Raw genomic sequence first — 12430 nt, forward strand, 5'->3', positions numbered from 1 at the left:
TCGAACATGACTTTTTCAAAGGCATATAAATCTACTATCACAGCCTTTCAACATTGATAGCCACAGTGCACTAGAAAATAAAATAACAAGCATATAGGAAAGAATGCTTAAAGATGACTTTTTAAAACATCTGATGATAAATCAATATTTCAAAACATATAGGAAAAGAAAGAGCAAATTCTGATAATTAACTAAAACTTCAAATAACGAGCATGTGCATACAAAATGGTGCAAATATTTACCTTAGCATCTGCAGATTTGTTTTTTCTCTCTAGATCAGACAATTTCACCTGAGTGAGCAAATGGTAATAAGTGGTATGGCATGAAAGCATGAGCCAACTATAAGTTCCAATTACTGCTGATAGTAAGAAAATATAGCAATAACGCACTGCCATGATTTAGTGAAGTTTCAAAATGGTGAAAAGAAAAAGAAGAAAGACCTCAGCTACCGCGGCTCTGGATTCAGCAGCTGCAACAGCTCGCAAAGCATGAGCCAACTCTTTTCCCATTTCTTCAACTTGTCTCATTGCATTTTTTATAGTCTGCTCACGGTCTAACGTGAGGTTCCGAACACTGTCCCGCTCTTGTTGCACCTCTTTCTTAGCCTCCGCCCATTCCCTCTAATAGAATAAAAATAAGAAGAAGAAGATGAAGATGATATTTCCAAGAAAAAACCATGCAGCATCTATAAACGGAAATCCAAAGGTCAGCAGCCATATAAAAGAAGGAGCTGAACACCCCAAGTCAATAAAGATCCATCTACATCATAACAATTGAGAACTTGTGGGAACAAACCTCAACTTGCTTTATATGCTCCTCTTGTTTTCTCCTCTCAGTAGCTCTTGCCTCCTGTAATTCCCAACAAGAAATCAAACCATATAACCAAATGATGCATCTGAAGCTGCACCAATTATGGCGAAAGAACAAATTTAACAAAATGAGCTACCTCACGAACTTCCTCAGCACTCTGAATGGTGTCCAAACTAGCCTGCATAGAACTATATGAGACAAGAACCACATATGATGCTAACTAAAAATTCCATAATCCCAACCTGTAGACGATAGACCCTCTCTGACAAACTACGAACTTCATTGCAAGCTCTCTTCTCAGCACTAACTAACATTTCCTTTTCATTCTTTAGAACAGATACCTGTTTCGTTACAAGGTAAGTAGTGAGCATTATCATAGGAGAATCTCAACAGACAAGCTGATGAAATCTTCACCTCCATAGTCAGCTTCCGAGAAAGATCCTCAGCAACATGCAGAGATTCAGAACTTTCGCGCAGCTTTCGTTGGTAGTCAATTATTAATTGTGAAAACTCCACATTTCTAGCTAAAATGCCATTGGTTTCAATTCTCTGGTATGTTATACATCATAAAACTTGACACATCAGGACATGCTGTACCATATCTAGAAGATAATCAATGGGATATAATGATTGGCGAAGGGGGTTGGGTGGATAAGGGGAGAGAGAGATAGAGAAAGAATGCAAAATATTAAGTGATGAAAAAGTCAAACAACATGATCACCTGACGGTCATATTCCTTCATAAAGCTATCAAGTCTGTCTCTAGCAAAATTTGCTTCCAGAGCCAACTTGTCACGCTCTGTTCGCAATGATATAATCTCGCTCCTACCATAAAGCATCAAATATTTGGAATGAGCAACAAATCACATAGGATGAAGTGTTCTATAATACGGATATGACCTGCATTATGTACAACTCCTACGCTGACTATGTATATTGTTTTTTATAAGGAACACTGACTAGGTACATTGGTGGTCCCTCAGCCACTAAATCACATCCAGGTCCACCTCATTCATCCACAGGTCATATTGAGCTGATGGATTGCACAAAAGCAACACTAGGAAGTAATTGTAGGCATCCCGCTCCGTCCACAATCATTATTGCGATAGTTGATGACCTAAACACAGCTAGTCTTCAACCAAATTCTGTAAACAGTCCCCTCCACTTTCAAGTTTTGTTATTAGTCTGCACTCCACACACTTCTATGCCACATCCTCCATCACAACCCTTCCTCTCCTCCTAATCTCATCGTATTCAAGCCCCATCATCAGGTAATGGCAATTGATACAGTAGAGTTACAGATAGGGAGGCACAACGGCAAGCTCATGAAAGCAGGGAACTGAATTCTCCTTAGTAGTGAAGACTGTCCCATATACATTTAAAAAAAGATAAAAGAACAGCAATTGTTCAAACCCATAACCAAGTTTGGTGGTAATTTTGCTAACACTATTTTTGATAATTTGGAGGTAACTTTGCCAATACTACTTTTCCAAGAAGTTAATAGTTTTCATTTGTGCAACATGGCTAGTGGTAGTAAAAAGACAATTAGTATATACACGCTGAAAACCAATGGTTAAAGATAACATGAAAAAATAAAATCTAATGACCACGGCTCCAACACAGAAATAAGTTGGATCTCTGCCGTTATATCAAAAAATCAAAATAATTAAGAGTTTAAAGCAGGCAATAAAAATTACCGCACCAAACATATACATCAAGATTTAGAAGTTAACAAATTTACCGAGACTTCACCAGCTCGTCTTCAAGACATCTCACTCGCTCCCCAGCCTGCTCCTGGGCCTTCTTAGAAGCTTCCTATATTATTTGTGTATATTGAAAATTTGAGAAAATATAAAGTAACAATTAAGGTCCAGTAATTTGGTAACATCCTCTCTAGCCATACCTGGGATCTTTCAAGGAGAAGCTTCAGATTAGTCCTCCCACCATCTGCAATGACCAAATTATTATATAAGAATCTGAAGCAAAAAAGAAAATAACAGAACATAATAGACGCAAGACACCATGAACTTGCAACACAAATCAGGTCAACTGATGATACATTCAATTTCTACACGACTTTCCTATGTGGTAGAAAGCAGCTTCTGACTAGGTCACTGAATTTTCGAAGACAGGCTCAGATTTGCTATACGTTTATAGAACAAAAAACAAAATGTCCACAAAAGAAACCAAAATGGGGGAAAAGAAAAGAAAACCAAAACATGAATTTGGTATGCTTAAAAAGGCTTTAATTATCCTATCTCACAAAACATTGGGATGGAGCCGAATTTCATGCTCATCAAACTGCAGAGAAATCCTAATGTTGCAATATTTTCCAAGGACAAATTATCTTGCAAGTAGGATAAAAACTTTGATTTCAAGAGAGAGAGAGAGCAAATGGAGGGACCTGGAGCAGCTTCAGCAGAATGGGGCAGAGATGATTGATGTATATGTTCCTCTTCATATAACCTTTTGTACATTGTAACCTATGAAGAAAATGTAAACAAGAGATATAAAGCCAAGAAATCTATATCACCAAAAGCACACCACAATTAGGTAATTGTTAAATCACTACTTGTTCCAAAGGTTAAAGCTGATGGGAAGAGATGAATTAATAATTAAATGCTAATGGTAATAGTAACAACAACAATAACAATAAGAGTAATAATAATGACGACAATAAAAAGAGTGATCATAAAAATAATACAAGTACCAACAGCATGTCAAGTTGCTGAAATTATAGTTTCAATCTCCCCCCATCCATCCAAATCAAGCATTGATTTGCATGGAAATTGTGTCACACATTACAAATTCTCTCTAAGTAAAATAATTAAAATATACTTAAATAGACACCGATAACCCCTATGAATAAATTGGGTCTTCTGTTTGTTAAATTTCTTCAACAAAAGCCTTCGATTTTGGGTATTTAAAGCAATGGGGACAATAAGCTTTTATTTCCTGACATGGTGGTTCCAGTAGTTGTCATGGGGGCAGTGGTAGTAGTGGCCCATGTGGTTGCTGTGATTATAGAAGGGGTGGTCATACAGTAAGTAGTGTTCATGAAAGAGCCAAGTACACTTAAGTGCAAATGCTGCCTAGAGCCTAGGCACAAAGTACAAGTGCGCCTAGTTGAAGTAAAGCGCATAATTTAAAAATTATGTATAATAAAACAAAGATGCTGTGTTTGCACAATCTCCGAGATTCCACGTAATAAAAAAACAATATTCCTTTTAATTTACATTGTCTGGGTATTTTGCAACCTTACTCATCTAAAGGGAAAATTAGAAGAATATTGAACTTGGCTATTCAAAACATCATTTTCCCTAACTTTTTTTAAACGTAGTTCACAAGGATCTCCAGAATTTAGTATACAATTGTAAAAATAAAGAAATATTGTGCAAAAAATACATAACTAAATTTGTTAATGTATCAATCGCATACTGTTCAGTATTGCATTTGAAAAAAAGCAAACAACTCAATGTTAAAAAATTTGCCAACAACAACTACCACCTCATACCCATATTTTTAAGGTATGATTTTGCCCATTGTATAGACTTAATGGTTGGTGGAAACATTGACAAAGTGGTGGTAATTTGGAGGAACAAAGTGTAATTTACTCTACCAATTATAATAATAACTACAGGCTAGCAGCAAAACAAAGGTAGGTCTTGATAAAAGCATACAGAGGCATGAAGAGATTCAATCATGCGCCCTTGCTCCTCAGCTCTTTGTAACACAGCAGCTACTCTGGAGGCAAATTCATCAGTATGCCTTTTGAGCTCCATTTCAAACTTTTCCTGCAATCAATATACATCAAAGTATGAAGCAGGCTTTTTCCACTGAAAAAGTTCTATTTGCGAAAAAACAATCACAAAGTAGTCAGATACTATTTTCCTGACCAACCTTGAACTCCATCTCTCTACTTTCAACCTTATCAGAAAGACTGCGCACAAGGCTCCTGAGTTGGACATTCTGCTCCACCAATCCATTTATGTCCTTAAAGGTCAACTGTATACATATTTGACCCAAAAGTAACATCAGCTACACATCAATCACTTCAACAACAGAAAAGCAGACATGTAAGGAGTCATGTTGAAGAAAAACAAGCAAGAAACTTACGAGGCGTTCTGAAATTACTTTTTCAGTATCAGATTCTGCATTTGTCGCAACAACAATAGTACCATCATCAAGACCATCAAGCCCAAAAGATCCACAACGAAGTTGAATATCTCGGCATTCCTTAAGGAGAACTGTCACCTAAGAAATTTTTTCCAAACAAAACTAGAAAGGTAAGCTTGCACTGAACACAACTATTGAAGCACTACAAACATACCTTCGATGGAAATTTTTTTCATGTACAATGTAAAACTTCAGCAAAATGAATATGGTATCATACGGAAATGTAGTGCACATTACAACAGTCAGTTAAACCATTTGCATTCCATTGTCACATGCAATTATACACAGTCACACGCATACAGGAGTCTTGATGTGTCCAGATGCATGTTTGATAAACACAACACAAAATAAATTTTTTAGATTATATTCTTTAAGTACAATAAAATTGCCAATAGCCAAGGGCCAACACATTAAGACATAAGTCGCTCAATTTTAAAGCAACAAGCAAAAAAAGAGTAGAAAAAAGTCGAAACTAAAAATACATTAATGATGGTTATCATACTTATCAAAAAAATAATGATTCTGATTGGAAAACAAATTAAAACCATGGCTAATCTATTGAAGCACAAATGAAAGGAGGGTATGGAAGAAGGCAAACGGAAGGAATAGAAAGAAGATGAAGAAGTGATTGAGGTCAATACAGCTGTCCATTTTCAGTAACTCAATGCAAACATTCATGGATAGCGTTTAGATGATGTTCATGGTATCTATCATTATGCTTTGATGTTGATAATAAAAATCTCTTCCCAAAACAACAAACAAAAAACATAAGTGGTATAATCAACAATGATTATAATACAGAAGAATGGAACTTTTTGCATCAACTAATTAATCATTAGAACTGACAATGCTCGTTACTTTTACCTGCTTCTGAAGGTCAACTATCTCTTTTTGAGCAAGAACATAGTCACGTTCATGTCTCCTCAATTCAGCCTGGAAGATATAACTGTCAGCACAACATGAGAAACGTCATTGAGACTTATAACTTGATAATATGTCAGACCTTTAATTCCTGGATGGTTTTCTCCAAGCTAGCCTGTTCAGAAAGCAAGTTCTGCATTTTTTGGTCGATCACAGAGTATGCCTCTGCGAGTCTCTCATGTTCCGCTGCACAAATATCAATTACTTTATTAATGTAACAATATACAAGCTAAGCAGCAAGTTTAAACGCACCAAACTTCTGCTTTAAAGGGAAAACGGTGTGTGCAGATAAATGAAAGGTATTTTCATATAAATATGAAAACACCAATATTTACTCATTAAGTTTACATGGTAATACATAGCAGATAATCAATCTCAAGAATAACCAGGAGAACAGACAAGATTATAAGAAATATTTTATAAATTGTTAAAATATTCATTTTTCAAAACTAGACGTCACTAGATCAATAGCTAGGCCAGAATTATCAGCATTTCCCCATAATATACTCCCACATGAACATCAAAGAGCTGTCTGGAGCACTTTTGCATTAAGAAATGCTTTGGCCACAAATGAATTTCACGAAAGTAAACCCACAAACTGACGTGGCTTGATGTGATACATCATATTGTAAATTACTTTTAGTGTAACATAGATCTAACGTATCACATCAATTTGTGAGTTTACTTTTGTGAAATTTCTTTGTGACCATAGCACTTCTTTTTTGAATTACAAAGGACATGAGACTTCAAAATTTGTGAAAAAGATGCCTATCTGAGGTCTATTCTTGATAGGACCCCTTGCACACTTAAAATATTGACCTGTAAGCAGAGATTGGCTGCATATCTAAATTAATTTGACTCAAAAACTAACAATACTCACATATTGTGGAAATCACATTTTTCCCATACCATGAAGGAAACAGCTGAAGCATTTCAAACATAACATTAGAAGATGATAGATCCTCAACAACTATGTCAATGTTAGCAAATACCTCTTTCGTCCAAAATGACTTCAGCTTTCTCCTCTAATTCATATAAGACCTGCAAAACCAGATTAAATCTAAACTAAGCCCTCTCTTACAAATTAAGAAAATGACATCCAATGCATGTAAATATTTTGTGTCTAACAATAAACTCAAACGTCAAATGAGGAAAACCGTTAACAAAGGTAGTAAGAGGCATTTGAAAAGCAGGGTTAGGATTTAATTTTGAAAGGGCAGAAAGCATCAAGCAAACTTTAGCAAGCATACTACAAAGAAACTATACTGTAATCTATTTCCAAAAACAAGAACAGATAGTCAGCCCGACATTACAACTATCAAGCAGAGATTGGGAGAAGCAATTCAAAAACTATGGTAAAGGCAGTAAACTTAAAATCATAGTGCACATTTGGTATACAAAATAAGACCCTGAAATGGAGTACCATTCCTCCAGAATAGGAACTCTGTAGTTTTATTGTGCTTGAAATGGACCAGAAACTGTTTTACACTATCAATCATCCTCCCGTGAAGATTATACATATATTAATGCACAGAACAGAGAATACCCGTTGCAAAATGGCCTCAGACTGCTTCCTTCCCAACTGCTCATGTCTTAGGGCATCAACAGCCTCTTGATATTGTGAATACATTTTAGCCAGCTGAACAGAAAGAAGCGCAAGTTAAAAAACACAATTTAAAAAGTAATTAAAATACAAGAACAAGAAAATAGTAAAGTTAAAATAACTCACACTCCAACCATCACGCAGGAGTGAAGCTGCCAAGGCTGTTCCGGAAACACCTGCTGGAATCTTGGGGACAATCATGTGAGCATCCTCAACCACATCATTTGTTTCGAAAGAATTCATCAATCTGCCCAAAAAAACTAATGTAAGATTTTATCAAAGTAACTTTGTAAAATAAACCATCTGCATCCAACCATAGCATTAAAAATTAGCATCATGAAGATATTGCATTGTGCCTCGTTAATACTACATAATATTTAAGAAAGTTTAAAACCATGACATAATGTAATTAAAATAGCGGAATAAAGAAGTCAACTAAAATTTAGTTACAACAACACTTAAAAAATGTATAATATCAACATTATACACTGCATATGGATAGTAACCTGAGAAATATCTCCACCAATAATTACTGTCCAACCATAAGATCATATCCAAGGTGCTTGTAAACGCTTTTGTAAGGGGTAGGGAAATTCTAGACTCAGATCTCATTGCCAATGAATGCCTCGATAGTAGAATAAAATCCGACAATAAATGGATCTCATGTAAAGGAAGACTTAATGAAGGTGGTAAAGGAAGACTTAATAAAGGTGTTTCAGGAGTTATTCTCGAAGGGGAAATTTGAGAAAAGTCTCAATACCACCTTTTTAGCATTAATACCTAAAAAGGTGGGGGCTACGATGATTACGGAGTTCCGGCCTATTAGCCTAGTGAATGGGGTCCACCAGATTATCTCAAAAGTGCTTGCAAACCGTCTTAGCGAGGTAATAGGGAAGATTATCACTAAACCCCAAAATGTCTTTGTAAAAGGTAGGCGGTCCTTATTGCTAATAAATGTCTTGATAGTAGAATGAAGGATGGAACCACAGGGATATTATGCAAATTAGATATGGAGAAGGCGTATGATCATGTTAATTGGGATTTCCTTCTCTATCTACTAGGGAGGTGTAGTTTTGGGGAAAGGTGGAAGACATGGATCCATTGGTGTATTTCTACAATGAGATTTTCTGTTTTGATAAATGGCAGACCAGAGGGTTTCTTCTAGAGTTCACGGGGCTTGAGACAAGGGGATCCATTATCACCTTTACTATTTGTTATTGTTATAGAGGCGCTAAGCAGGATGACGTCGGCTTTGGTAGATAATGGTTTTGTAAATGGCTTCTCGATTGGAACCCAAGATAGGGGTATTATTACTATTTCTCATTGTTGTTTGCAGATAATACACTCATTTTGTGTGAAGCCAATCAGAATCAAGTGCGAGCTTTGAAAGCCTTGTTATTATGTTTTAAAGCAGTTTCTGGCTTGAAAGTGAACTTTGACAAATCAGAGATGGTGCCAATTGGGGAGGTTCCTAACTTGCGCCAACTGGCTAGACCACGGGGTTGCAAGATTGTTGCGTTGCCCATGACTTATCTGGGACTTCCGTTGGGGATTGCATTGAGGGCATCCTCCATTTGGGATACGGTGCTTGAAAGAATTGAGAGGAGATTGGCAGAGTGGAAGAGAATGTATTTGTCGAAACGAGGTAGGATTACTTTGATCAAGAATACACTCCCTAATCTACCAACCTATTTTTTGTCTCTTTTCCCTATACCGGCAGGAGTGGCGGCCCGTATTGAGAAGTTACAAAGAGATTTCTTGTGGGGAGGTATGGGGGAGGAGTTCAAGTTCCATCTAGTTAAGTGGGAGACAATGTGTCGTCCTATTTCTAATGGTGGATTAGGTATAAGAAATTTGAGGATGTTTAATCAGGCATTACTTGGCAAATGGTTGTGAAGATTTAGCAAGGAACTTGAGGCCTTGTGGAAAATGGTGATTGAACATAAATATGGTGGTTTATGGGGGGGATGGTGTACTAGAGAAATTGGGGCTAATAGAGTAGGCCTGTGGAAACATATAAGAAAAGGGTGGGAGGTCTTTAATCGACACTCTAGACGTCAGGTGGGTGTAGGAAACAGGATTAGATTCTGGAGAGATGTTTGGTGTGGTAGCAGTGCTCTACAAGAGTTGTTTCCTTCACTTTACCAGATTGCAAGTTCCAAAGACATCACAGTGGCAGAAGTGATGGGGAGCTCGGGAGGGCGGATTAATTGGAATATTAACTTTAGTAGGGCGGCATAGGATTGGGAAATGAGTAGTTTTATAGATTTTTATAGCCTAATATACTCCATACGACCGAACATGCAGCATGACGATGGTATGTGGTGGTTACCTACAAGGAAAGGCGTCTTTTTTGTCCGCTCCTTTTATAAGGCTCTAACTCAAGAGCTTGATACTCAGTTTCCTTGGAAAAGGCTCTGGAGGCACAAGGCACCCCTAAAAGCCTCTTTTTTTGTGTGGACAACTTCATTGGGAAAGATCCTCACTAACGACAACCTAAGGAAAAGGAGGGTAATCATCACAGATTGGTGCTGCATGTGTAGAATAGGGAGTGAGTCTGTGGATCATCTTCTTCTACATTGTGAGTTAGCAAGGGAACTCTGGAACAAGGTATTTGGTAGACTAGATCTAGCGTGGGTTATGCCGAAGACCGTGGTGGCAGCGATGGCGTGTTGGACTAACATCAAAGGGATGCAGCAGATCAAAGCGGTCTAGAAGATGATCCCTATATGCATCATGTGGTGTTTGTGGCAGGAGCGTAACGAGCGGACGTTTGAGGACAAGGAGAGATCGGTGGATGAGCTAAAAGTTTTATTTTTTAGAACTCTTTGTACTTAGGCTATTGTTATGTACTTTAATGGCATGGACCTACATGATTTCCTTACTTCTAATGCACCTACTTAGCTAGGGCATAGGAGTTTTTTTGTAATTGGCATTTTGCCCATTCTTTTGCTAATAAAAGGTGTTTTCTAAAAGGCGGTACACAAGTAGCTGCAGCTTGGAAGATGATCCCGCTGTGCATTATGTGGTGTATTTGGTTGGAAAGGAACGCACGCTGCTTTGAAGATAGGGAGCGATCGATGGAGGAGCTTCAGAATTTTTTTCTACACACTTTACTATTATGGTTTTCAGCCATTGTTCTTAATGGAAACAGTGTACATGAGTTCCTAGCTCAAATTTAGTTTTTGAAGAATGTATTTAGGTGTTTTCTATTGTATACTCCCTGTGTACATAGGCCTTGCCTATCTTCATTCATATTAATGAAAATTCACTTTTTACTGATCAAAAAAAAATAAAAGGTGTTTTTTACTTATCAAAAAAAAGGGATCTTATGTAAATTGGATATGGAGAAAGCTTATCATCGTGTGAATTGATTTCTTAATTTACTTGCTTGGGAGATGTGATTTTGGGGAGAGATTGTGTTCGTGGATCAGATAGTGCATCTCTATGGTGAAGTTTTTAGTGTTAGTAAATGGCAGCCAGTTGGCTTCTTCAACAACTCGAGAGGCCTATGACAACGAAATCCTGTCTCCACTTTTATTTGTCATAGTTATGGAGGTGTTTAACAAAATGATCTCGGCCTTGGTTAACAGTGATTTTGTGACTAGTTTCTTGGTTGGTGAACCCAATAGGGGTACTCTTAACATTTCTCACCAATTGTTTGCAGATGATACACTGATTTTTTGTGAGACAAAACAAAACCAAATGCGGGCATTGAAGGCTCTCTTACTTTGTTTTGAAGCGACATCTGGTCTAAAAGTGAACTATGACAAATCAGAGTTGGTCCCAATTGGTAATATTCGCAACATCCGAGAGTTGGCTAACATTCTTGGATGTAAGGTTTCCTCTCTTCCAATGAATTACCTTGGTCTTCCATTGGAGGCAACATCAAGGGTTGAGTAGATTTAGGATACAGTGATTGAGAAAATTAAACGTAAATTAACTGGTTGGAAGAGATTGTACTTGTCGAAAGGTGGTCGGATTACCTTAATCAAAAGCACTTTGTCTAATTTACCAATGTATTTTCTATCTCTATTCGTCATTCCAGTAAGTGTGGCGACTCAAATTGAAAAATTGCATAGTTATCTCCACAACCATAGGAAACTCTATGGTTGGGTCATGCCCGCCACAATGGTTGAGTTCTTGGCCAACTGGACAAATCTAAGGGGAGCTCCACAAATCACAGTTGTGTGGAAAATGGTGCCTATTTGCATATGGTAGGAGCGAAATGACCGGACGTTTGAAAACAAAGAACGCTCGATAGAGGAACTTAGATCACTTTTTGTTAGAACATTATTTTTATGGGCCATAGCTGTAAATTTTAATGGCCTTAGCATACATGACTTTCTTATTTCTTTTTCTTCTAGCTCTTCCTAGATAACCGTTAAAAAGAGTGAAAAGTCGGTTGACCATCTACTACTTCATTGTGAGATTGTCAGGACATTATGGAATGAAGTTTTTGCTCGGGTGGGATTAGCATGGGTGATGCCGAGATGCGTAGTGGACCTCCTAACGTCTTGGAAAGCCATCCAGGGTAACTCTCAGATTGCCTCTATTTGGAAGATGGTTCCAATATGTTTATGATGGTGTATTTGGAGGGAGGGGAACAAAACAAGTTTTGAAGATCAAGTGCGGTCAACGGAGGAGCTTAGAAGTCTATTTTTCAATACTTTACTCCATTGGTCGATTGTAATTGATTTTCATGGCTTGTCATTTCATGAATTCCCTGTATCTCTAAATTAAGCACACATAGGCATTGCTCTTGTATGTGTCCCGTATACTTGGGCTTTTGCCTTTTCTTTTGATCAATAAAATCTTGTTTAACGATTAAAAGAAAAAAAAAAAAAGAAGAAGAAGAAGATAGTGTTAACTCGTGTAAACCAACTTGTGTACTTGGGCTAAGCCTATTATTATTAATACA

General features: G+C 37.2%; 1 protein-coding gene across 2 annotated transcripts in view; it reads right to left on the reverse strand.

Annotated features, from left to right (window-relative positions):
* LOC108979354 (nuclear-pore anchor-like) overlaps nucleotides 1-12430 on the reverse strand; it is a 62901-nt gene that overhangs the window by 22908 nt on the left and 27563 nt on the right. For both annotated transcript variants that reach the window (XM_018950018.2, XM_018950016.2), the window contains exons 10-27: nucleotides 7636-7756; nucleotides 7453-7545; nucleotides 6899-6947; nucleotides 5989-6092; nucleotides 5850-5918; nucleotides 4926-5063; nucleotides 4710-4814; nucleotides 4490-4603; nucleotides 3214-3292; nucleotides 2713-2756; nucleotides 2551-2624; nucleotides 1532-1634; nucleotides 1225-1359; nucleotides 1053-1151; nucleotides 947-988; nucleotides 796-849; nucleotides 441-620; nucleotides 243-290 (exon numbers count right to left, since the gene is read on the reverse strand). In XM_018950018.2, coding sequence (XP_018805563.2) covers nucleotides 243-290; nucleotides 441-620; nucleotides 796-849; nucleotides 947-988; nucleotides 1053-1151; nucleotides 1225-1359; nucleotides 1532-1634; nucleotides 2551-2624; nucleotides 2713-2756; nucleotides 3214-3292; nucleotides 4490-4603; nucleotides 4710-4814; nucleotides 4926-5063; nucleotides 5850-5918; nucleotides 5989-6092; nucleotides 6899-6947; nucleotides 7453-7545; nucleotides 7636-7756 — 1651 coding nt within the window. The remainder of the gene's footprint in view (nucleotides 1-242; nucleotides 291-440; nucleotides 621-795; nucleotides 850-946; nucleotides 989-1052; nucleotides 1152-1224; nucleotides 1360-1531; nucleotides 1635-2550; nucleotides 2625-2712; nucleotides 2757-3213; nucleotides 3293-4489; nucleotides 4604-4709; nucleotides 4815-4925; nucleotides 5064-5849; nucleotides 5919-5988; nucleotides 6093-6898; nucleotides 6948-7452; nucleotides 7546-7635; nucleotides 7757-12430) is intronic.

The sequence above is a fragment of the Juglans regia genome, chromosome 6 (genome assembly GCF_001411555.2).
Source record: "Juglans regia cultivar Chandler chromosome 6, Walnut 2.0, whole genome shotgun sequence".
Taxonomy (NCBI): Eukaryota; Viridiplantae; Streptophyta; class Magnoliopsida; order Fagales; family Juglandaceae; genus Juglans; species Juglans regia.